This window comes from Tachysurus vachellii, chromosome 13, assembly GCF_030014155.1.
Source record: "Tachysurus vachellii isolate PV-2020 chromosome 13, HZAU_Pvac_v1, whole genome shotgun sequence".
Taxonomy (NCBI): Eukaryota; Metazoa; Chordata; class Actinopteri; order Siluriformes; family Bagridae; genus Tachysurus; species Tachysurus vachellii.
The window spans coordinates 13423182-13449743 of NC_083472.1; the positions used below are offsets into that span (position 1 = coordinate 13423182).

A 26562-nucleotide genomic window follows, 5' to 3' on the forward strand; every position below is an offset into this window, starting at 1 on the left:
ATTGGGATCATCATGCCTTTTTGATGGTTAAAATCAGAAACGTGGCATTTTTTATTTTCAGCTATTATTTTTAGAACTGGATTTATGCATCATGTGTTAGACTGCCAAAATCTTTGCTAAGGTGTTAAGACCCTTTTTTTAAAAAAAAATTGAACGACTAAACAAAAGTTTTGAGGTTTTTTTTTTTATTGAAAATGTAAACAGATGCAATTTTAGCACAATGAAATATTTCACAACTTTGGGATAGGACAGGCGCTGGAGAGTAACTGATGAAAGATGCTACAATAACGATGGGAGTCTGACAACCAGAATGACCACCTACCAACAGTGTGACTGATCATCAGCACAGTTCTACTTCAATACACAAAATAGATCCTTATAAATTATATATAAATATGCACAGATATCTGTGACTGCCATTGTGAATATTAAACTGCCAAAACTATATACGTAAATGTGTAGCATTTCCAGAACATGGTTTTTAGTAGAAATCTGCAGCAATATCTGACTGAGAATGAACCTGTAATAACTGCCAATGAGGAAAAAAAGCAAACAGAAAACATTTACACTGCAGAAGCATAACCATGCAAAGGCTGATTAGATAAGGCAAAGCATGAAATGAAAAAGGGGGCTCTGAATGTGACCTACATGGTATTCAGAAGGGCTGTTTTAAACCATAAATCTTTTAAAATTCAACAAATTAGAGGACGGTGAAAAATTAGTGTTGTATCACCGGAACGCAAACTTAAAATCAGCCTGACTTAAATAACTGTGCACTATGAGCAACTTTAGATTTATTCCATGGATTTATGATAAAGAATCTATATAATTAAACAGTATAATGCAATTTTTCTTTGGGTTTTTCTATCTCACAGTCAGAGTCAACAAAAACACATCTTCACAATAAAAACTGATGTGTAAATGCAAAAGATGGGGGCTTAAATGAAAGCTATGTTGCAAAAGCAATATGTTAAAATTGATAAAAACTGATGTTTTTACAATAATTTCTTTTTCACTTCATGCTCTTTTTTTACTACCAGAACTTTGGTTCCAGTATCTTCACAAAGTCTATAAAAATATTAGTGTGGGACTGTTTAATGTGCCTAAATAGAAAAGAGCAAATACTTCTGGGAGAAAATACCATGTAAAGCCCACATATGACCATGTTCAACTGAGCAGACAACAGAGGTTCCAGAAGAAAAAAGGCTAACAGAGTGAAAGACAGGAAGAGGAAACGGGTGCTTAGTTCTTGAGGAAGCTGTGATCCCCTCTTCTGACAGGTGGCCACGAGAGATTTAAAAGAAGCTAGAAGAAAGGAACAGAAATGGAGATTAGAGAAAGAGATAGAAATAGATAGCAAAACACTGGAGTACAAGGTTTACACAAATCAATCTGAAATTCTATCACACATTTTGACACTCAAAATATTTAGTGTTGTGCCAATTATTAACATCTTTAGATCTATGTGCAATTGTAAACCTGTTAAAATGTGAGTAATCCCCATGGATGGGTGTGGACTGTATATTAAAAAAAATGTAAGCCTTGAAAAAGTAAAATCCACTAAAAGTTTGTATATTGTTTATATTCATAAACGTCCTGAACTCCAGTTTCTGAGAGAACTCTATATACATGTATTAATTAGCTTGAAATATATTCAGAGTGCATTTTCAGGATCTACCTGAAGGAACTAAACAGGTTAAGCCTATTAATTCACACAACACTGCATAGAGTATACTTCAAGCAAAGTAAGCAGAGCCTTAAGGAAGTGATTAGAAGTATTAGCACACAAAGCATTCTCTGCAAATGTTGTTATAATAAAAACAAAAGCCCATTTATACACAAGGAAGTCGTTCAGTTATAAACCCCCAAGAGCTGGCATCCACAGTGTCTTCCTATGGCCTTAGAGTAGCAAATAACCAAAAAATCATGGTCAGGTCCATTAGCAAAGCTGTGCAGGTGAAGGTACTACTCAGTGCAGAGCCAGGGATTACTGCAAAGGAAAGCAAATACACAAACATTTACACGCGCACGTACGCGCACGTACACACACACACACACACAGCAGTAAGCAGGGACAGTGTGGTCAGCTTGAGCATTCGACCCACCAGAAGAAAGACTGCTCACACACATCCAACCTAGGATGTAAGAGGAAGACACACCTATTCAATGCCATTTATAATTCAACTGACCATCCTGTTTCCACCAGTACACTCATCTCTTTTAATGATCATGGATTTTTAAAATATAGTTATTATACACTCACCGTTTACCTTAATAGAATACCACAGATAAAGTCACAGAGATCAGACTTTTCCCCGCAATTCTGATGTTTGTATTTTTAACTGAAACTCTTGACCTGCATCTGTGTAATTTTATGAACTGAGTTACTGCCACAAGATTGAACTGTTACTACATCAATGAACAGGTGTTCCTAATAAAATGGAAGTTAAGTGTATTTACTATGTGTGTTAATGATGGAAAGTATAAACGAATTCTTTGTGTCCCATTTGAACAATACAAGATCTCAGGTTCAACTGGAAGCAGCAGTTTATGAAGACAATCTTCATTCATTTTACATGATGCTCATTAATTTCCTGTTAAATATGTACTCTTCTTTTTTTAATGAACACTGAACTACAATAATTACTGACTGTAGCCCAACTGCTGTGCACAATTTGCCAGCCCCATCAAAATAGATCACGTGTTCTACTGGTGTCTCATTCTCCTTAGTTTTGTGCTAAACTGCATATTGTTAATGCATTATATACCTACCTTGTTGACATTTTTAATAGAAAGCACTGCAACGTTCCATGCACAGTTTGTTAATCAGCATTTACCCCGAATGAGTGGCCGGTTCTGACCAACAAAGCTGCTGTTCCACTGAAGTGTGGTATAGAGGGGTTATCAGGACTAGTCTGTAACCACTCACCCTATATGTTATGTGTGCTTGATAAGATACTAAACAAGATATAGGAGTGTAAGGAATAAAGTGACCACTGACTGTATATGTAACATAAGCGTAAATTGTGAAACAAATTTGGATGCTTTTTTCTGCTCTTCTAAAGCTATTTGAGTGGAGTGAATTATGAAGAAATATTTAAAAAAAAAAAAAGTGACGAATTCACTAAATCTTGAGATTTTTTTTTTGGTGTTTGCAAATTCTGAAAATTATTATTGAACTGTAATTAAGATAATGTGTGGCATTATATGTTTAAAACATGTAACAATGCAGAATTTTATGACATGAAACTCATACACAAGGAGTTTGCCCACAATGTCCATGTTTGGTCCTTTATTATTCGTTTTAGAAGACTATTTTGAACACTGACAAGTGCAATATTGATCCCTTGGCAATGCTTCTTAAAAATAGCTAAGTACAAAATGTTTTTCTTGTAATAATGCAATACAAAATAGATAAAGAAGCAGGTATAAGCAGGCACTGATACTTAAAGACTTATAATGTCTTAATACACCTTGTATAAGCGTGTTCATGGCATGTATTTAAAAAAAAAAAACTCTAAGGCATGACAAAAGATAACTAGAAAACATTCTGATAACGTGCAACAGGATAAAATGAAACGAACACCAAACAAGCCAAACTCAGTACCACTTAGATCCTAAAGGTGTACATAATTGCTTGGATTTTAAATCATTTCCACTTATTTCAAGTATTAACCTAATGAGCAAAAAAAGTGATGCACACCGTTAGTATACGTAGTACAGGGAGGGACCTCTTGGTTGAAATACTGAAGCCCAACCAACAAAGCCATTCCAGTTGTAACTGTTGATGATGAGCAAACCATGCCCTGCTGATGTCTGTCTCATTTTAGCCTACTATTAACACAACAGTAGTCACGCTGCTCACTAACGTTAATAGCAAATCTGGTCATGCAAGTCACTATAAAGAAGAGAAACAATGGCTCTTAACAGGAAATAAAAAAATAAGGAAACAGAATGCATTTAAGTCAACGATTCCATTCACATTAATGATCCCTCTTCAATGTGGTTATGTATGAGGCTTGGGAGAGGAGGGAAAGGAGGGGAAGGGGAGCGGAGCAGCATGGCTCAGTAGCACTGAGGGGGAAGAACTCATTCACAGCTGGCTGGGAGAGCACTTTCTACAGGAACCCTGAACTGCAAATGAGAGAGAACGAGGATTATTTTCTCTATCGGTTACATTCATACTATGTTCACTTATACACAAATCTTAAAGGTTAATGCAATGTGTTAGAGATGTTGAAAGGGGTTATGGGGAAAGTGTAAGGTGGACGTTCTTGAAAATGAAACCTAACCTATGCTGTTTTATAGTTTCCATGTTTCAATTATGAAAACATGAAATTATGAACAACAGCTAACTGAAGTCCAGCTGCCTCATCTAACCAACACAATGTCCATTGTTCCATCATTATAAAGAACTACACCATCACCCAGGCAGAAGAGGACTTAACTTCACAGGTGTCCCAATTACAGTGTTATTTTATGGCCAAGGGACACAACAATATGATCCAATCTGTGCTGTGCAGCAGAGAAACATTTGCTTATGTGGAATCACGGCACAAGGAACGTCACAACATTCAGAGGACGTATGTGACAGCTCAAACAGATTAACCACCCTCTCTACCACAGCTGTGGCAGAATTCAGACTATCGATAACTAGAGTTGAACATATACTGTCTTAAGTCCTATTTTATATCTCAATACACAAACAATTGTTTAGCTTTTAATAAGATTATTATACGAGCTGGAATTTTGAGGTCACTTTTGCAACTTGTGTCACAGTGTTTCAATGAATAGCAAGTCATGGGGTATTAAATTATACGTAAAACTTTCATCATTTTAGTTTACAAACAGCTCACATTCTGTTCCACCAGTCAAAAATGACCATGTGTTCAAAAGCAGAAAGCACCTCCCATAAACATTCTGGATGTTAAAGATCTTATAATCCTAATAGCAAATATTAAGGTAAGATAACCCAGGCTTTCTGGTTCGTTTGAAGAGACATAGGCAAAACACGGTTTTTTTTGTTGCACCGGCCTTATGTTATTCAGGCAAGGTGCACGTGTTCATTTGCATACACGTTCTTAGTCGCTCGCCTGCCAAATAAGCCACACCCGGAATGAAGGCTGGGTAAAAAGTATGTGCAAATGATATCCTTGCTTAATGCATTCCTGAGAGTCTTTCTCTAAATCCATTAATGTATCCTGAAGCTCAAGCACAAGTCTTTGCTATAAATCCTTTCCCTAACATATAGATTAAGCTGTGCCTTAATGTTCAAGAGCCTTACCAGCTTAAGGTGTCTCATGCAGCATGCAGCAAGCAGATGAGGAATTAACTGGAAGAAAGCATGGATTTAACATGCAGAAACTTGACCACACAAGATGAAGAGAACATAACAATATACCATCATACATGCCATGCCCTGCTTTGTTACTGAGGAGAACTGTACGTTTCTAGAACTCTCTTACAAACACATTGAACAGTGTTTCCTCAGTAACACGTGAATATGAAATGAAGTGAAATGTATTAAAATAGTGGGCAGCCATTGAGGGAACCTGTGAATTTGCTCAATGAAACAAAAAAGCCAGTGAGAAAAAAATGAGAAAGAAAAAAAAAAGGAAACCTTCTCAGTGTGAGTGCCTTCCTCCGTTATAATGGTCTGTTGAAGTGGTCAAATCAGCTTGAATACACAACCATGAGTGATTACCAACATGTTAGGAGCAGTGGTCACTTTGACTTTAGTTCATGTTTATTCTCTCTGGGAGAATGGCTTAACAAATATATCAGGTCAGTGTCAATGCAAGAAAAAGGTGTTGTGTAGACTATAATGCTGATTTAATGAAATCCTCCACCCTGAAGGACATTAAACACGTTTTATACTGTAATATCTGTGATATGTTTAATGACTCAGGTCAGATTACTCAGTTGATGCTGAGGTCACTGTGCAGTTAGAATGTTGTTGATTTGGGAAAAAAATGTAAATGATCCCAAACATTAGAGATAACGGTCAGCTTTCTATATAACTACTGTACTAAAAACAAACACAAAAGTAGAATGCAATGCAGCCATATTTAGGGTCAGGAGAAATGAGCAAGCTGAACTCACTAAAGGGCTTTAAGCATTGCTGCACTTGACTTTTGTGTAGAGATGAATTTCCACTATTACCTTTACCTGTTGGGTAATGTATTGGTTAACCAAATTGAAAATAGGCCAGTTTTTGATGAAAGATATTTAAAACAAGTTTAGCGCTTATGCACTACTTAAGATCACCTAAATTATAAATATCATTATTGGCATTGCATTTCCTTAATTTTAACCTCATTTTATACAGCTGAGCAATTGAGGGCTAAGGGCCTTGCTCAGGGACCCAGCAGTGGCAGGGATTCGATCTCACAACCTTCTGATCAGTATTCCAACACCATTAACCACTAAGCTACTACATCCCACATTGCTATGCAATATTGTTAAGTCAGTCAGGGTGGATTTTTCTTTTAAGGTTTAGTCCTTTGAACAGTGCTAAAAAAAAGGCAACTAAACAGTCAAAACAATTATTTAAAAAATATTATTTGTTAAAAATAAAATGGTAGTTACACAATAGTGATCACTGATATCCAAGTGAGCTGAGTAACATCTAAGCTACGACTGACAATCAACATTTCTGTGTGTAGATTTACTCACTTCTTAAAAGTTATTATTGTTACCAGCACAGATTTTTCAATATTTCATTCATAATATTCCTTTCATGATTTGGATTAAAACTAGGACAGACTAAACCGTGACTACTCACACATTTAACAACAGGCAATCAGGACAATAATAAGAACTACATTTACAATGTAAACTTTATTGCACCATTTTACATCCACTGAAAACTATGGTTATGCATCTTTATATTGATTTAAATCTCTAATTTTTGATCAGACAATGAAAGTTAACTAGATCGTTAAAGAGATATCAGCTGTTCTAAAGTCATCAGGCTGATGTTTTGAGTGAAAAATGCTAAGGTTAAAGATGGACAGAGAGTGCGATACTTACTTTTTTCTCTCTTTGTCCCTTTTGAGTGTGGTGGAACTGCCTGCTTGCTGGGCCTGGGACTGCAGGAGTTCAGCTGCCGTTTTCTTCTGCTTGAAGAGGTTCAGCTCGTCATCAAGAGCCTTCTTTTTATCTTCCAGCTTCTTCTTCTCATCCTGGTGCAGCTTCTTCAGACGGTCAAACTTTTCATGCAGCTAAATATGAGGACCAAATGTTCAATGGTCAAATGGCTTCCTTAGTCAGGTGAAGGAATGACATAGCACCACTTTATTACACAATTTAATCTTATTTTAACGACTTCATTTTGTTTCTACAAAAGAAATTTAAAGATCTACATATCAGATGAGTAGGTACAAAATACTTAAGGGAAGATATAGTCAAAATTTCAAATAACGGTCCTTTTTTAATATAATCCTTTTAAAATTTGTCTGAAAGACTTGCCTAATGTCCTATATAAAAACTGTTAAAACATGTACGTGCTGACTAGAAGGAGACAGAACTGTTTTACATTTTCATATCTAAAATGGGACCAGATTTACATGACTATTGCCTCATATGCTGTTTTTATTATGGGAAAAATGAAGACTGTTCTTTTGGAATATTTTTGAGCAAGACAGTGTGTGTACTCAAATGTTAAAATTCAGCAAACTGTAAAAGTTCTGATATTCTTCTGAATATTTAGTCTTTGGTATTTTACTAAATTTTGTACACTTGTGTTAAAAGTAAGCAAACCTCCTTTTCTGCTTCCTTCAGCTCAGCCTCTTTCTCTTTCACTCTCTGAACAAACATCTGCCTCATTTCTTCTTCCTTCTTCTGCAGCTCACCCATGAACTCATTCCTCTTGGCCTCATAAGTCTCCTGCAGGCTGGAAGGACAGTGATTCATATTTAATTATTATTATAAGAACACAATTCATAATTAGTCCTTCCTATGTTTGATGTAACTACTTCTCTCCTCACCTGAAAGGTTTACTATCAGGATCTGTGTCTTTAAAGCCCATCTCCTCCAGTTTGCATCGGCGATAGAGCTCGTAGTGGCGTGTGTGGGTCTGCTCCCTCAGATCCTCCATGTTCACTCGGATCAGCATCTCTCTCAGTTTCACAAAGTCACAGTGGTTCTCATTTTCCACTGAAAACAGTAAATACTTTATGAACAGATGAAAAATCAAAGCCATGCCACCTCCATTTCAAAGAAATCCTTTTCATGAAATACTGAGTTTTATTTACCACGCAGCAACTCAACACTACCCACTAAAGGGTTTCATTTGGGCCTCATCAACTTGCATAAAATAATATTTACAGTTCAACAACGAGTGTCAGCTAACTGAACTGTACAGTTTATTTTTTCTTTTTTAACCCTAGGAAAATCAATTTTCAATGCAGAGGATATTGGTGATAAGTGATCAATGAAAAAAAAAAAGAATAATAATGCATAAAAATATTATTAGCCATCGGTTATGGCCGTTTAAAATTGCTGATGTGGTGAAGGTAGAACTTGAGTTTGACAACCTTTTTTTAAGGTGTGAATAGGTTTTGTCCAGTAGATGGTGCTCAGAAAGCCACACTATACACCTACATGCTTCCAATTATACATGTATACAAAGATTTGCATGCAAATTAAAAAACATTTATATACAATAGTCAGAAATAGGTCCTCTCCAAAAATATCTCTACAAATCTCTACTAATCTCCAGGAAAGATGAACAGCTTCAAAATCAACATTTTCAATATACCTGTACATGTTCTTGTTTTGTTACTCAGCTCACCTGAGGTCAAAAAGCTTTATAGGCTTCCTTATTTTACATTCAGGCAATGCTTATGATTCTCTCAATAATACAAGGACAATACAGAGTGATCAAATTACACTATTAGATATCATTACATAAAGAGTCTCATTAGGACTCATTGTAATGGTCACAAATCATGTGACATGCTGTCACTGTTCTCTGCTTCCTTATACTAAAATAAACAATAAAACCATGTGGTGCAGCTAAGTGAGAAAAATCCTGGGTCTGAATTAACAGCCTTGATTCTGAGAGCCGATCTGTTTTATTTCCTTTGTAGTACGTGACAAGTGCTTACCCTGAACAGTTCCCCATGGGTACTGCCGTGCTTTCACCATCTTGTTCCCGATCTTCACTTCCTCTGTACTTCCCACTACTGCAAACGGCAAATGGCCCTATACAGCCCAAAAAGAACATGCAAATCAAAAATCAGTGGTGTTCTTACAACCAAAATTTTTACATACATTTGAAAATTGCACTGTTTGATATGGAGGAAGGTGAATTCAGAAAACAACCGAGTTTACAGACAAACGGGCATGACCCATATTCATGGCCTGCTATAAATCCTACAGAAAGACCAAGGAAAGAGAAAACTTTGTTAAATGTAAAGCAAACAAACTACCACAACACAATTATAGAAATATTTACTCTTAGGAAAGCTATCTGCAGCAGTAGAGTGTTAGATATGAATCTAAGCAGTGATAGTATCTAATGTACATTCTCTGTATGAGAGAAATGGAGTCTGGTTTTTCATTGTGTGTGAAAATGAGTGCAGTGAGACTTCTAACCCTAACTGACAAGTGTCTGTTGAACTACACTCACTATCTACATTTATTAACTGTCTCACACAGAGGTCTTTGTTCTATGGGTGGCTGTGTGTGTCTTTCCCACACTTCCTGTAGTGACAGCACACTGATTATACATTCCTGTCCATCTGGGCTATTTCCTGACAAAGTCAAGGATGGCAAGCTGTATACCACATGAGCTGTTTCTCCTGTCATATAAAATAAAAAAGGAAAATAATCCATGTAGAAATATTAAACATAGTAGAGGATCCTAATGGACATAATCAAATACAATAACAAATGCTAATGATCACTATATAATATATATAGCCAAAATATTCAAATATTGTAATCAGAGAAAATGTACAACAACTAAAACACTTCCAACTAAAAAAATCTCACACTGATTTGCTGCCAAATTCAAACAGCCTGGATTGTCTACTGAAGATTTCTTAAGGAAAGTAAATATAACTTATTCAACATTCAGAATTTCTGGGTCATGTAATCTTACTGAACATTTCCATAATTTAACATTGTAGACATTTTTTCCCTACAGATAAAGACATTATTTACATATGATTGTGCACGCACATGATATGAATTTGAGTAATGGATCTTTTTTTTAAATACGTTATGGTTTTCATAAAGAAATCCAATAAAAGGTGTGCATAGTAACTGGGATCCCATGGGAATTAAAGCCACATTCACAAGTCCAGTTGCTGACTTGTCATCAGGGTGAAAGTATGTAATGTAATTACATATAATTAAACCAATCAAAAAGCAAAAAAAAAACATCAGCTGAGGGGTGTAAATCATGCACATAGCTCATAAAAAGTAAACAACCTTTTGGCAAGCAGAAAAAAAACAAACTCACTTGAACCTAGAAAACATGAAGCTATCCTTAGTTTATATTAAAAGACTGAAAGTACTGCATGTGCACACCTGACCTTCACAAGCTTATATGGTCATTCCAAAACCATGACCATTACACAGACGTCCCCAAGGTTCCCTCTTTATTGTAAAAACAGCTCCATGTTCCAGTTCATTCAAAAGGCGTTCAGTTGTGTCGAGTTCAGGGTTTTTTGTAGGTCAATTCTTCAACATCAGACTTGTTTTTATGAATCTCTGTTTGTTACTTCCAGTGAAGGGAAAGTCTAGGTACATTCTAGGCAATTGTGTGCTTATAACTTTGTGGCAGCAGTTTGAAAAAGAGTGTCAGGTGATGGTCAGGTGTCCACATACCTTTGGTCATATGGTGCATTACAAAATAATTATTGAAATGACTACTTTTTCACATCCTGCATTTTGCTCAAGACCACCTTGCTCATGTCAGACTCAGACCATTCTTTTGGACTTCTGCCCTTGATTTGTGACTGCTGTGTTGGCAATGCTAGAGTTACTTACATTCATGGTGGAGTTGATCTCTGCCACGGTTTCATCATCAATAGGGAACTGGTAAATCTGCACTCCGTTGCTGACAAGCTCACTGGTAATCTTAATCTTGAACTTGGCCAGTTCACTCTTTGAGATGGCATCTGACTTGGCAATGATGGGGATAATATTCACCTGCATTAATAGTGATCATCAGTACACATTTATAAGAAGCAGATCAAAATGAATGAAATACATTTCTGAAGCTTTTCCCCATTTTGTTAAATAACAGAATCTGAAAAATCCCTAATATCATGTGGTAACTACCACACAAGCCTTAACAGTGATTCATATAATGCTAGAGTCATATGGAAATGTAACCCCTCTATCTAACAGCAATCGCATGGGCAGTGAAATCCACTCAGTCAAGGGTGACATCACACAGTGGTGGTTCAAATTTAGCATTACTTTTTTTATAACTGTCCTAGAATCAGATCAGGAAAACTATTTTAATCATCCCAAGGGAAACATAACTGTCCTGAATGCAAAACCTGACCTATTCACAAGAAAATGTATGAAATGATTAACAAATGTTTAACTGATGTAAATGTTTAGCATTAAGACTAATTGCAGATATACATCACTTATATTCCACTTTATTAGGAACACCTTTATTAGGAAAGAGAGAGAAAGAAAGAGAGAGAGAGAGCAAAAGAAAGAAAGAAAGAAAGAAAGAAAGAAAGAAAGAAAGACCTACACTGCTCAATGAAGCTATCCAATTAAGCCAAATAAACATAGAAGTAATAGCATACCTAAACGAGCCACCATATTAGGGATACCACAGGTAAATAAGTCTGATGGACACAGTTTATCTCCCTCTTGGTAACATAACACAAAAACAGATTGTTGCACTCTATTTAAAAATAAACAAATACCTGCAAGATTTCTCTAGCTGTCTAAAATCTATTTCTGCAGTTCCATTCCCTTATTCATATATTTACATATACTGCCCACCTAGACAGAGTTCAGTGTGTATAACATACACAACAATCCACCAAATATGTGCTTCTCCTAATTAGTGTCTTAATTTTGCCGTCAAGTCAAGATTTTATATTCATTTCAACCATATATAGTTGATGCAGTACATAGTGAAATGAGACAACGTTTCTCTAAGAGCATGGTGCTACATAGAACAAAAACAGAGCTACATAGAACAACACAGAGCAAAGTACTTGTTAGTCCTAGCCATATTAAGCGCATCTGTGCAAACTACACAGTGCGAGACAAAAGACAGTGCAAACAAACGGTTATCACATGGTTATCATTACAATAAGAGGAAGGTGTTTATTTAGGGCTGTCCATGCAAATGTAGACTGTTAAAACACATCTGTCCTTACAGTTTATTTTTGACCTTATAACCACAGAAAACTCATGATCCCAACAGTCCCACTAACAAAACCAAACCAAACCAATCAAATGGATGGAATACAGTTTAACAACCCATAACTTTAAAGCCCAGACAATGCCTTTAGCAAGGATTTAAACAGCACTGACCTTACTGTCCAGCTTCTTCATGGTCACCAGATCCAGAGATTTTAATGAGTGTCCAGTGGGTGCAATGAAGTACAAACAGGAATGAATACGCGTGTCATGATAACTGTGAAGGGTTCTCTTGATCTTCAGCTCTTCTTGAAGGTAGGCCTCAAACTGAGTGTCGATGAACTCCACAATTGGTTTGTAGCTGCAAACAGGAACAAATGTAGAGTAATGCACTTAAATCTAAAAACATTCAAATTAAAAAAAAATAATGACTGTTAGGGACTGTATGGCTGGACAGCAAATGATTTCTCGCTAACAGCAGAATTCCCACTGCTATGCAAGTAAAGGGATTGGCATCGGCCTGATATTTTTGTCCTATGTCTTGAGCATATTTCTTGAAGAAGAGCCACAATTTCTTTTTATTGCTGATTCTTTAGTTCATATGGATCATATAGCCTTGCCCACTCCAATTTACAATAATTGACATAATATGCAAAACAAATTTTTGTAAAACAGCAGGGTTTTTCCTAAATATGAAAATTTTTTGGCGGCCACCAAAACGATTTTTTGTCCCGCCAAAGCTTATTTGATCTGTAATTGGGTATTGTGAGTTAAGCAGGCTACTGATGGAGTGAAGGAGAGAACTAGCACAGTCCCACCCCCCACCCCCCGTCTTCAGTTCTGTCTTTGCTCTCTCCCTCACATCAAAATCAGCTGATCCTAAAGGTCGGAAGACCAAATCCATATTTCACATGGTGCATTCGGAGAATATTTTTGCTGAATTACCACTGGGTGTGAATTGAAAAAAAAAGTTGCATTATCTTCTCTTACAACTTCTGACAAGCATTCCGCACATGCAGCTGACATAACTTTAAATAAACGCAAAAAAAAAAATCTATCTAGTTATGAAGTGTTTTGTGTGTGTGTGAGTGTGTGTGTTGACAAATCTTTCGCAATGTCCTAACAGCCAGGATTCCCAAACAACACGTCCGCTAAAGTCCGTTTTGCGACCGAATAATTGTTATAATGCATGGTTAAAGCAATTGGTCTGCCCGTCAGTGTCTGAATCGGTGTATAACAACCGATTATCATTACTTCTTAGAACATACACATCTGAAATGAGAAAGTAAGTGCGCTTACCCCACAGTATCCACAGTATGTATAGGCCTATGACAATGTGTAGTAAATTACCTATAAAATCATTTAGTTTAAAGTTAGACTGGAGTGAGATGAAACTAGATCAAAGCACAAAGCAAGCTGTTGCTAGCTAGCTGCTAATTTTATTAACAGGTAATATCTGTGTCTGATAAGTGCATAGTCTATATATAATTTGGAAGAGGTTTAAAACTGAATAATTCTCAGCCACAGTCTGGAAGAAAATGATGGGCCCAAAAAAAAAGAAAAGAAAAAGAATGGACAACCAAATATTAACAATGAGGAACAAAAGAAACAAACACCAAGGTAAGAGATCATACATAATATGAAATGTTAAATGTAACATTTATTGTCAATGTTGGGCTTGCAGATCATGTGGGTACTCTGCTGTGTGTGGATGACCATGTCAGTCAGCCACCACCGAAGACCAATTTTGACCCAGGAAAAACCCTGAAACAGTCTTAGGATTATTGTCAGATTGCCACAAGTTTTGTGCAAAAGTATTCAGGAGAGTTTGAACCTTAATAATGATCAATGTGGCCCCCACATGACAATGTAGTGCTGTAATTTAGGAACACAGAGGCAAAATTACACAAAATTGAAATGTATGTATAGCAGAGTATTCTGAGGTGATCTGCAATGTAGTATGCATAACCATTACAATTCAACACAAATCTGATTTTCAATCAATCCCAAATATTTTCATTACTGAGCCAAACCCATTTCATACCTTTCCTCTTTGTTGATCTGGTCTCCGAAGCCAACCGTGTTAACAATGGTGAGCTTAAGGCGCACATTGCTCTCCTGCAGTTCATACGTGTTGGACTTGAGCTGCACTCCAGGCTGGTTGTGCTGAGTTGGTTCACCCTCAAACTTGGTGTTGAACAGGGTGTCCATGAGAGTGGACTTTCCCAACCCTGTCTCCCCTAAAATCACATAACAGCTGCATTAGCTCAGTAGAAACTTTGATGTGTGTACCAGAGTCTAAGTGAGCAAATGGTAAAATACACATAAGTACACTTACTTACACACAGTCTCCTTTAATTAAAGTGATTCAAATAGCTGCATATTTACTCACATATTTATTATGTAAGAGCTATTATTTATTGTGACATCCGTTATTTCATTAATCACACAGTCAATTTTTTAACATGTTCATCGTCTTGGCTGCTCATGGCTTCCCGTGTTCCATAATATATATATATATATATATATATATATATATATATATATATATATATATATATATATATATATATATATATATATCTCATTGGCCACTTCTTACATTTAAGCCCAGTGTTTTGTCAAAAACTGTGATATCTTTCTGATCCTAAGCAAAGATTATACCACAGTTTAAACGCTCAGTGATGGTATTAAATCACCAGGAGATTAATTAGAAAATGGCGGCAGCGGCTTGACTCATTGATCATCTGACCCATACTGACTAACCCACGAAGCTTGCTCACCAAGTCACAAGCATTTCCTCTACTCTTCATAGTGTGACTGGTCAGGGAGAATAAAGTTTGTATGTCACAAACATTCAGAAAAATAATGAAAATGTTTATTAATCAGACTTTAATTCAAGCAATTATACAGGGTTTTATGATCATCCCTTACATTTTTTTTGTTTTGTATGAATGAATATTCAGTTTGTACAATTACATTAGAAAATGTTAGATAAATAGACAACCCAACAAAAAACAAAACGTCAACAAATGACAGAATATTTGGGAGGGCATTTAATAAAAGTAATATAAATCATTTAAGATTGCGTCTTCTAATTGTTAGATTTCTCCTAATTACACACTGCTAATTACAGCCTTGCTGCCTGTCTTATTCAGCATCATGCCAGAGTAAATTACAGAGAATGTAAAGATTACAAATGGCCAAAGCCCAATACTTCATGCCTTCGCCCCAGCTGCAACTCCAGCACAGTGAAATATCTCTTTCCTTCAATTTATGGAGCTTAGAATGGGTCCAATAAAGTCTGCTTGGGCTCTTGAATTAAAAACATCTAAAAATTCCAGGCCAAGACTCTTAAAAATAAATAAACAAACAAACAAACAAACAAACATCCCTATCTTTAACTAAACCTGGTATACCAAAATCAGTCACCCACATTAAAATAAAAGATACCTCTTACGATAATCTGTAAGCAACATGTCTAGTTCTGTTTCAAATATGTTTTACTCTTCCAGATTCTTACCAAATGTTTTGTGCAAGAACATGGAGAGTAAAATGTATGTTCAGTGTAGGCAATGGTCAGAAAAATGTGACACCAGCATAAATTCGAACCTTAACTTTAAAAGCACCGTTGTTACACAATATCTAGTTTCACACAGCCAGACCTTCAGAGTTTAGGTAGCTTTTATTGGCCAATAACAGCAGCTTTTATTTAACAAAAACCACCCAAGAGGACATCGTTTTTTTAGAGTCACGTTTAAGACTGAAAATGTCCCTACAAAAACAGGCCGACGTGCAACTGCCGATCGTTAAGTTGTGCAAATTAATGAGTCGATACTGTGAACTTCACATAATTCTGAAAATCCAGCATTTAGCTGATCCTCATAAGCGCTCGCTGTCACAGTTGTATACACAAAAGATTCCTTCTTCCATGAGTGAAAAAGAGCATCACAATTGCTTTAATCTTCAGACTGACTGTTAAACAAATTCTGTAATATTCCACCAATCAGATGACAACTTCAAAACTCCTGAAGTGTTTCCAATTATGCGTAGCATATGCATCAGATTTTCAGACAATGGTTTGTGGGAATGAAGTTTGAGACAATATTATATTTGGCCCGTTGCATGAACACATACTAAGAAAATATACAGTTTTAAAAATGACCTTATAAATACACCCCGGCAGAGAACCATTAAACAAACCCACAGAAAATTTCCAGGCCAGAGGAGCATTAATAAGATAACATTATAAGAGGTGTGTGTGGTGTAATAATTATTAAGTAGAATTGTAACATTTAATGTGCAATGTAGGATGTAGGATTCCAAAACACAGACAGTTACTGATACTAATACTCACTTTTATGACAAATGTCTAGAACCTTTAGATTAACCTGGTTCAAAATGTGCATCATTTTAAGATCACATTTAAACTGGATCACAATACTCTGATATCAAATCAGTGTGAACATTGTGACCAATCTTAAACTCTGATCCACCACTTTCCCTATAAGAATTCAAGCATGATTCCCCATCAAGGGTTCACCAATGTGTTTCTAATGGTATTGCAAAGTCTACTACATTCATAATATGTAGTAATAATTTCAGTACCTCATTTTGTTCATATAATACAAGATTGGTCTATTATGTGTATCTCATAAGTAGACACAATGTCATTCATCAACCGTCAGGAAGAAGTCAGTAGGCCGCAGTAGGCGGAAGCGTCATGAGGTACATTGTTGGCCCAGTTTAAGCAAACAAGCACCACAATACAACAAATGTAACTGAATCAGAATAAGTGACTGATGGCTATAAATAATAAGAATTCACCATGACACACTTACCAATGCAGAGGATGTTGAAGCAGAAGCCTTGGTTAACAGACTTGTTGACCAGCTGGTCTGGCATGCTGTCAAAGCCAACATGGCCAGAGAGTGGCACTGCGCGAGCTCCCTCTCCCTGCAAACAAAACCAGGTCCATTTTTAGTACAAATGTGCAGAGAACTATGTAGGTTTTTATTGATAGTAACACTCAATCAGAAGTGTATTAGCAATCAAATGACTATAATTCAAAGACTATAATCATTCCCAAAATCCCACAGATCAAATATAAAGAAAAATCCATTCATCTATTAAATTGTTTAATGCTGCCAATGCTTTATGTATGCATGTAAACCTTATGTTTCCATATGTATAGTATGTCTAATGGAAGAAAATCTCTACAACAGAAAAAATAAAAATAAAAAAATAATATACTTGGCTAGATTATTGTTTCCATATAAGTTCATTCTTGCTAAAATGATCAGATCAGGTAGGGAAACCTTCAATTCACTTCCTCTTTCCTGTCTAACAGCAACGGTTTAAAACCACAGCTAAAACATCACAGTCTATATTCTCACTAATCTACCAGTGCTGATACCTATGAAACAGTCATTTTTTAAGTTAAACTTACTATACATACAACTTTAATTTAACTGGTCTTTACACACATCTGCTCAACACTAATGTATTCATACAGGTCTAATGGCTTTTTATGCTTTTTAACTGTCATGATTTTAACAGGTCTGCACCTGGCCTGTACGACTCTAACAGGAAATACTGTACTTGTGCTCACCAGACAATAGTGTGTTCAGTTTTTGTGTGTTATTACACAGAAAAAGTGCAATAATTCTTATTCTGTATATAAGAACAGTTAAATGTCAATACACTGAGATGGTTAATTACATTTTTAGAGTGAGTTCAAAGTATTCTAGCTAGACGACGATACAGTATATAGCTAGACTACAATAAACTATAGACAGAACAAACACTGCAGCTGCTATACACAAATATTCATGAAAATGATTCTGCACTAATAAAAATCATAACACACTGGTTGGAAATATATACATATGCCATATTTATACAGTTGTAAATGGGGAAACTAGAGCAGCCTCTTCTTCTGGCTGTAGTTAATGGATTAAACAGAGAATAGTCTGGGGACGTGGTAGCCTAGTGGTTAAGGCTCCCAATCAGAAGGTTGTGAGTTCGATTCCCACGTCCACGAAGCTGCCACTGAAAAAGGCCTTTAACCCTCAATTGTATAAAAATGAGATAAAAACGCAAGCCTCTCTGTATATAAGGGCGTCTGCTAAACGCTGTAAAATCTTATGCGGTATATATATTTTTGTCGAATGTCTCTTCACATCCTCTGCTCGGTAGTAGACACCGCCCACTGAATCAACAGCCCAGGATGGATAATATAACGGTACCGGGGCGCAGGACATGGCCGGATCTTCTTCCTTTACAGCTGGCTGACGGACGCCATGAAACAATCGATAATGCGCTCTATATACGAGTCCATACACATACACACACACAACACTCAATATTTATCATGTCAGTAGCTGCAAACGCTGCATTTGTCCACACTGGGTTTGTTGTGCAGCTATACATCGATATATAAAGCCATCATCATCCGAAATATAACATTTAAAACATTTAATAAAAACAAATACGTTCGCAAATCAACATGACTGTAATGAAATTGTGCAGCACTTATAGGCCTGGGGTGAGTTTCATCACTGCGTTTCCTCCGCACGCGCCGCTCCTGCGTGCTGTTTATTGTGCAGCGTTTAGAAGAAAGCAATGAAATAATCTAAAAAGCTAAACAAATCATTTGAGCAATTGTTGATTTATAGCACTGAGCTTTCGGTATACATCCAGAAATAAAGCATTGTCCCCAAGCTAAAAGCTCACTTACTGCTTGTCGGGCTATCTCAGTGGCCGCCATGCTCCGTGTCTGGATAAAGAGCCTGCACAGGAAACGACAAAGCGCGCGCGCGCGCGCTCGCACTCACTCACGCACTCACTCACTCACGCGCGCACGCACGCACGCACACTCCGAATCCTGTGTGCCAATTTACACACGATGCAACAAGCATAACATACAACACAAAGTGGCGTATGCACATATTCTTACTCACACATATATACAATCAGACATACTGTACACACCAGTTTTATGGCAGAATAAAACGACTTTCTACAAAAACATTTTAAAAAAAATTGTAAACCCCCCCCCCCCCCACACACACACACACACACAAACACACACACATTCCCTCTCTCTCTTAGAACAATTAATTCTCTATAAAACATAGTGATGTTTTAAAGCTAATAGGCGTTAGTAACCAGAATTTATATAATATTAATGAATTAATGTTTCTGTTAATTGTCTTTTGTGTAATGTCTTGTATTTATTGTTTGCATTGTCTTTTTGTCTTGTAGTGCACTGTTTGTACCAGGTTGCACAGATGCACTTTATGTGGCTAGGACTGACTTACTTAAGTCCTTTTCTCTTTGTTCTATATAGCACCATGATCCTGGAGAAACGTTGTCTCTTTTCACTGTGTACTGCAACAGCTATATATGGTTGAAATGAAAATTGAAAATTATTGACAATAAAAGCTTCTTGACTTGACTTGAATTCAGATTATCCGAAACACTCAAATATTAGGACATTTTAAATGTCTTAGGTATTTTGTTAAGCAGTCAGTGACAGCCTAAGACAAACTTCAAACAACCTAAATATAATTTGTGTATTTTTCCTTTTTTTATATTATAATTCCTATATTTATAATCTTGCTTGCATATATATGTAATTTATGGTCATAGGTTCCCCATGACCCGAGGTAGTTTGGATAAGCGGTAGAAAATGAGTGAGTGAGGGAGTGAGTGAGTGAGTGAGTGATTGAGTGGTCATAGGTTTAATATCATCCTTCATAACACCAGGAGCCATGTCTAAAACTTGATATCCTCTCATTAAGACCTTCAAGAAAAAGACCTTAACAATGTCACAAATTGAGAGTGATATAAAATTTGCTATGAATACCTTCATGCCATGTCACCTCTTTATTTTGTTCTCTACTTATCTCATGATTCACATGGAAAAGGTACCTGTATGTATCTCTGTTAATCTCTCAACCCCCAGGCTATGGGTATTAACACGGATGGAGCATGCAGGTTTTGTGCGTGTTCCGTATGTGTTCCCTCACACTCACTGGAGCTACCAGCTCTCTCCATTTCCATTGTGTTGCCATTTACACCATGTTGTGACTCAGCACCAACTGCTTAGCACAGCCCCTAAACTATTAGCAGTGAATGTCTGTCTGTCCATGTGCTCCTGGGCCAGCCATATTTTCGGTGTACCAATTTCAGAAACCATTTGTCCTCCACACTCAGCATGCAGACTTTTGGCTATCTGGAATCCCACAAACTCATAGCAGCTGCTGAAGCCCAAGTTTAAAAAAAAATAAAAAAAACTCTGCGTTAAACCTATTCCAAGTCAAGAGCATTGAAAAGACAGCAAGAAAATCTATTCCAAGAGCAAAAAACCTATTCCAGCATGACTATCCCCCTGTGCACAAATTAAAACCCATAAATACATTGTTTGTCAAGGTTTGTTTTGAAACAACTTGAGCAGACTGTGCAGAGCCTTCACCTCAGCCCCATTGAATGTCCCAGGCATTTTTCACCTGATATCAGGGCAGGAACCTCTTGGGTTCTAGTAGCTACTGGGCAGAAATTTAACTCAGGTATATGCACATACATACATTACATTATATATGCATATATACCCCATTCATGATTCTGTGTAAGATCCATAATCCATAATTCAGCTAAATAGCTGACAGTTAGCTCCATTAGCACTCTAAAAATAAAGCTTTATATGTAATTAATGTATTAAATAAAAACAGCATTGCTTGGAGATGCTATAATGATAGTGATGCCAATTAAACAGCTAGCTTAAAACAACAAATCTCTTAATAAATAAGCATCTTCCTTAATAGGATAAACATCTAAATTTTATATGAGCACTTATCATTAAGAAACCTTACCTTGATTAATCTAACCGTAGGTCAATATCAAACACCAGTATATTATTCAGGTCTGTAGCCTGCCTATTGAAAGGGGGGGTTCTTTTTTCAAAAAGTGAACCTTTTTGCAGTTTTTCTCCTCCTTTTGTATTTAATTATCAGGTTCAAATACTTCATTTTGGTGACCTTTTATGCACTAATTTGTGCTGGATTAGCTTGTCTGCTGGTATCTTAACAAGCACACTTTTTTCTAAATTATTTACTCACAGTTCATAAGTTTAAAGACCACACTAACAACAGACTAGATTTAATGAACTTTACTGAAGTATTAATAATAATTATTTTCATCATCATTTCTTGACTCTCTGCCAATGCCTCTGCTTGTTGCTGTATTTGTCTTGACACTTATGTATTTAGTACACTGGTCAGTTCCAATCTTCTTGTTTCCTAAAGAGCAACTCGCATGGTGTATTTAATCTATTTTGACTTATTTAAGGGAAACTTTGAGACTTTTTAGTTTTAAAAAGCTAACCTAAATAGAAAAGGAAATGAATGTTCATATAATTGTAATAGTAATGAAATTACCTCCCTGGGACGTAACAGTTACGTTGCCAGTAAGTTATGAAATTACCAAAATAGTACGTAACTGGACCGTACTTGGTTACCTCGCGACGTTAGGAGACCGTAGTGGCGACGTAGTGATTTGGTACTGTAATGGTAATGAAATTACCTCCCTAGGACGTAACAGTTACGTTGCCAGTCATGAAATTACCAAAAATGACCAATAAATTACGTAACTAGTACGTCATGTGTTAATCCACGTCATCCAGTCTGCCGGTATTGGCCAATTACAAAAGTCGATATTGCACAGCCAATATCACTGAATATCCCACTATGTTTTATTATTATAATTACGCTACGTTTATATGGATATTATATTGTAGACTATTGAGTGGATAGAATATATAAATCCTTTTATTTTTATATATAAAGCCTCCCCCCATCATTCAGAGGCGATGCTTCACCGTAGCTTTGAAAAGTGTATCGCGAGAACTCTCTCTGAACTGCACGCGCGGCACACACACACACACACACACGTCCAGCTTAAATAATGTATCATATTAATTTGAAACAGCAACCCAGAATATTTGTCACAAGCATTGATTAAAACAATGATGACAATAATCACATGAAAAAAAAACGACTTAAATTCTGGACCGTTGTGGTCCAGTTCTGGTTCGTTCCAACCACCCGAACCCCCCTGCCTACGGGCTTGTTATTATAATTATAAATATGTCCTATTACTGAGATTTTAACAACAGTGTGTGTTGAACAGTTCCCTTCACTGCAAGACAAACTAAAACTTGAAACTGAAACTAAATCTTCTCAGATGTGACCCACAGAAAGCCACTGTGATAAGTCACTGATTATGGTGAGTATGTATTCTTAGTCAACTTTAATGATCACGTGATCTGAGTGTCTGAACGTTCAGTCGTCACAGATATTATAGCTAACCTTTGAGTCAAGGAAATTCTCAAGGGGTGTGGTGTATTGACGGAGCCAAATTGGTGATTTCTTTGGAAAGCAAATGTCGCTTCAGCGATATAATACACAGTGGCTATGTGTTTTTCTAGACTAAGGATTCGTAGTCACACGTAGTTGTGAAAGGGAACCGGCAGACGGAGGGGTCACGTGACCTGTCACTCTTTATACGGAGGAAACCTTTGGACAGGTGAGAGAAGTGAGGTGGATTTATTACCGTGGGGTACATCAATATAAGAGACACTATAGGCTATCTGGGCAATAAGCTTATAGCAGAAGGGAAATTCTCTCATACTAATAGTTTTAAATAGGACTTGGAGGGAAAAAAGAGGAACAATAAAGGGCTTAAATAAGGAACTTCCGATATCTATAATTCCTATAGGTTTGTTTTCTGGCACTGAAAAGAGTAAACAGTTCCGGATATGTAAACTTCTTCAGTGCATATGGACAAAGGACATATGGACAAAGGAAGACGAAGTCGTTGATATAAACATGTGTGACAGTGCGGGCAGCTGCGAGCTGTCAGAAAGAGACGCCATCAAATCTGAAACTCCCTCGGGTCCTCAGACACGCGGACAAAAACAAGAGGCTAAAATCCAAATGAACGACTCAAATGAGCCAAATTCGGGCCTTACAGCGGAACCGACACCAGAGGAGCGAGCGGCTAAAGTTGGCGCGCGTGCGGTATCGCTGACACTCAGCGCTGCAGTGCGCAGGTCCAGATTTCAAAGACAGCTGGAAGCATCTGAATCAAAAACATCAGCCGAGGTCCAGGAGAAAGGCTCCATTACAAATGCCATGCGCAAAAAATACCTGAAGGACTTATTTTTGAACTATAATTCGCATAGTGGCCTGTCAACAATCTTGAGCGTGTCCTCTAGGGACAGTGTGGATGCGACCTCTCAGGGTGCGGACGAGAGCAATGCATCCTGGGTACTGGATCCCACTGAACACGCATGGATGGTATCAGTGGTTGATGGGAATTATGACACTATAGCAGAGTTTCTCTTGGAGGACCCCAGTTTACTGACCAGGAAGGACTTTGTGACTGGCTATACAGCTCTCCACTGGTTAGCAAAGAAAGGGAAACACGAGACGTTATTAAAGCTTCTAAAAAATGCTGAGAGAAAAGGGAACCCAGTGGACGTGAACTTAAAGGGCAGTGGTGGTCTGACCCCCCTTCATGTTGCTGTTATGCACAGACAGTACATGGTAATAAAGATCTTAGTTGGTGCATTTAATGCCAAAGTTGATGCCATGGACTACAATGGAAAAAGGGCATGGCAATATCTCAAAGATGATGCACCAGCAGAGATGAAGGAGCTCCTCGGTGCATTGGATGAAGAACACATTATCTGCCAAATGAACACTAACAACAATAATGCATGTTGCACTGAAGAGGCTTCTGTGAAGAACTGCCAAAAAGAGACAAACATTGACACGGTCAGTAGAAGCGGGCTATGGCGCTTGGGCTCATTTAGAAAGTTACTTTCCCCATTTTTCTCTGGAGGGAAGAACTAAAAGACATTAGAAATCCAATTATTACACACCAGATCACTGTAAATAGTATAAATTCCAGTGAATTCAAATTCAACATGCAACATTTCATAAATTGTTGTTTTTATATTGAACTAGTTAAAAGCTTTGTGACTGTGCCAATTTACAGTTTGTATATATAATTTCCTGAAAGCATGTTTATGTAAATTAAAGTATCAGTAATGACAATGTATTTGAAGCAGAATTTTAGAAATCAACCCAATCTCATCCAGTTCATCAGATGCGAAAAAAAGTAATCTACATTACAGTACTTGAACACAAGCCAATACCACAGACCCAAGCACCTTCAATCACAATGTTTCCCTCAAATAAACATTCAGAAAAAAGGGCAAGAGGCAGTCTATTTTTGGTCTGATCATTTATTGTTTACCAACAGCATTTTCAGAGTATCTGTACAAAATAGATTTCTGATCCACATAACAGATGCTCCCCAAACAACTGGTCAGAGTTGGTGATGCTTGCAGGGTGCAGATGTAGTCAGAACCGAAAAGGCGAGTACTGAGCTTACAAGCCAAGCTTTGTCCTCCTCCAGTGTCTGCGCTTGGAGTTGTACCTGAAGGCAAACATAGTCATTTTTAAAGTTATATAATGTTTAACACACTGATGTGTTATAACAAAAAAAAAAAGGGAAAAAAAAAATCACATCTCCACACCTACACAAATGACAAACAACCCTGCAAGTTACAGCCTCAGACAGCTACACCATCATCTGGTCTTGTAACTCCAAGAATGAACACACATGAGCAGCCAGTTCAGCTACTGAGATCCTAATAAAACTGATGCAATGCTTTTATACAACTACTGTACATAGCAATCAGCACAGATTCTCAAATTGTGATAACCCTGTCAAAACATACACCATAGCAGGTTCCAATTGCCATGCCATGTTAATAAACCACTTCTGAGCTTATTTTATTAACTCAAACTGCACTTGTGGCAAGAAATATGAACCAAAATTTAAACTACATACGGATAAGTTAGGTTTTAATGCAAATTACAAGCATAACTTTAAACTGCTTTAGGGTGAACACAAGGCTTCAATTGTCAGGAACGTGACATAACTTGGAGGTTTAAAAGCAGGTTCATGCATAAACATCACAGTAGAGGTTAAATCTTGTTGAATACACACAGAACAGCTCTACAAAGCAGTACAATCTAAATTTAGTCTTTTCTGTCCATCACTGTTGGAGATTTGATGCAAAGCAGATATATGGGCCTAAAGTAAAATAAAAGGGAACAAAAACAAACATGCATTTTTTTTTCTCCAACACACATTAAAGCCTTGCTTAATCAGGTGACACTTCCAAGGTGTATTTGTAGGTTATGGTAAATGTCTAGAAAACCAACCAGAGGTGTAAGATGTTGTAAGGTGGAATCATACAGGCAATAAGGAGACATGTGAGGAGTGCAAGTGAAAGATATCACTAGTTGTGCCTACTACAGAGTGTATACAATCCCACAGAGGTGAGAAGCTGTTACTCTGAAGCAGGATGTTGCTCTCAGCAGGGTAATGACAGTCCTTCCACCAAATGAAGCACTGTAATTGCGTCCTGCTTTCAAATCAAGACAAACGAAGCTAAAAGTTCACGGGCCTTTAGCCGTAGCACTAAAGCTAACTGTCCTGGTGCAAACCGCAGGACTTTCTCACCTGATCTTGTTGCCCGTTTTCATGCGGATCCACTGAGGAATCGGTCTGTTCTGCTTCTGCTTCTTAGCCAAGAAGCGTTTAATCCTGAAAGTCTTGTGTGACGCCTGAAACAGTGATAAGACGCGCGTTAGCATGTTAGCATTAGTTGTTAGCAAGCGGGCTACACGTACGAACTTAATCCCCTCATGTGAAATACATATTTAATATATTTACACAGAAAAACAGATTTGGTGACTTTAATCAAACGGGGTTCCTTTAAACCGAGACCAAACACTTAACCACATATTTGTGCCTCAAGTAAAATTGTCCCTAAGCGACAAACACCGGGAACTAATTAAACTGTTTAGAAGCGATTCATCGTAAAATATTTCAACGAAGAAACACGGAAGAAGCGTTAGCACAGAAAGGTAATGAAAGTTGCAGCCAAAGTATCGACTTCATCAGGATGTTTACTGATTATTTCTCACCATTCTAGACACACAATCCTTTCACCACAATGGCGGTGGTTGAAGAGGAGGAACTCTGGGAAACGACCGTGTTGTATTTCCGAGTTTAAGGGGCGGAGCTACACACGACCTCTTAGAGACACAGCGACCCCAAGCGGAGAGTCAC

The 26562-nt window shown here is 37.2% G+C and overlaps 3 protein-coding genes and 1 non-coding gene across 9 annotated transcripts; 1 reads left to right on the top strand and 3 right to left on the bottom strand.

Moving 5' to 3' along the window:
• Positions 1 to 168: 168 nt before the first annotated feature.
• Positions 169 to 19207, bottom strand: septin6 (septin 6). Of its 6 annotated transcripts, none has more exons than XR_009649373.1 (11): positions 19088 to 19207; positions 17190 to 17304; positions 14393 to 14588; positions 12523 to 12709; positions 11002 to 11163; positions 9111 to 9207; positions 7989 to 8157; positions 7762 to 7894; positions 7033 to 7223; positions 5621 to 5677; positions 169 to 1305 (listed from the first exon to the last, which is right to left on the bottom strand). XR_009649373.1 is itself a non-coding variant. In XM_060884937.1 (11 exons), exons 1-10 carry the CDS (start codon positions 19115 to 19117, stop codon positions 5329 to 5331), a joined length of 1284 nt encoding a protein of 427 aa, XP_060740920.1. In that variant the 5' UTR covers positions 19118 to 19207; the 3' UTR covers positions 3265 to 4134; positions 5285 to 5328. The 6 variants fall into 6 exon arrangements, 4 of the variants coding, with proteins under 4 accessions (XP_060740919.1, XP_060740917.1, XP_060740920.1 ...); XR_009649372.1 differs by lacking the exon at positions 169 to 1305 and adding an exon at positions 3265 to 4134; XM_060884937.1 differs by lacking the exons at positions 169 to 1305; positions 5621 to 5677 and adding exons at positions 3265 to 4134; positions 5285 to 5332.
• Positions 19208 to 22737: 3530 nt separating this feature from the next.
• Positions 22738 to 24634, top strand: sowahd (sosondowah ankyrin repeat domain family d). The gene has a single exon (XM_060885531.1). It carries the CDS (start codon positions 23238 to 23240, stop codon positions 24264 to 24266), a length of 1029 nt encoding a protein of 342 aa, XP_060741514.1. The 5' UTR covers positions 22738 to 23237; the 3' UTR covers positions 24267 to 24634.
• An 11-nt stretch (positions 24635 to 24645) lies between these two features.
• rpl39 (ribosomal protein L39) lies at positions 24646 to 26562 on the bottom strand. Its single transcript, XM_060885533.1, has 3 exons — positions 26418 to 26562; positions 25951 to 26054; positions 24646 to 24855 (listed from the first exon to the last, which is right to left on the bottom strand). The coding sequence occupies exons 1-3, from the start codon at positions 26418 to 26420 to the stop codon at positions 24807 to 24809; spliced, it is 156 nt and encodes a 51-aa protein (XP_060741516.1). The 5' UTR covers positions 26421 to 26562; the 3' UTR covers positions 24646 to 24806.
• On the bottom strand, positions 25729 to 25859 carry LOC132856441 (small nucleolar RNA SNORA69). Its single transcript, XR_009649426.1, has one exon. It is a non-coding gene; the product is annotated as a small nucleolar RNA SNORA69 (small nucleolar RNA).

What these genes read in the sequence shown, in the direction of transcription:
- septin6 (XM_060884934.1), bottom strand. Translation starts at nt 19,117, where the DNA reads ATGGCGGCCACTGAGATAGCCCGACAAGCA. An exon ending in AGATCAACTCCACCATGAAT is followed by an intron (nt 9,208 to 11,001) that starts GTAAGTAACTCT and finishes TGGGCTGTATAG; the next exon opens with GGCCATTTGCCGTTTGCAGT. An exon ending in TGAAGGAAGCAGAAAAGGAG is followed by an intron (nt 7,224 to 7,761) that starts GTTTGCTTACTT and finishes CCTCATATTTAG; the next exon opens with CTGCATGAAAAGTTTGACCG.
- sowahd (XM_060885531.1), top strand. Translation starts at nt 23,238, where the DNA reads ATGTGTGACAGTGCGGGCAGCTGCGAGCTGTCAGAAAGAGACGCCATC.
- rpl39 (XM_060885533.1), bottom strand. An exon ending in AAAACGGGCAACAAGATCAG is followed by an intron (nt 24,856 to 25,950) that starts GTGAGAAAGTCC and finishes GTTTGCCTTCAG; the next exon opens with GTACAACTCCAAGCGCAGAC.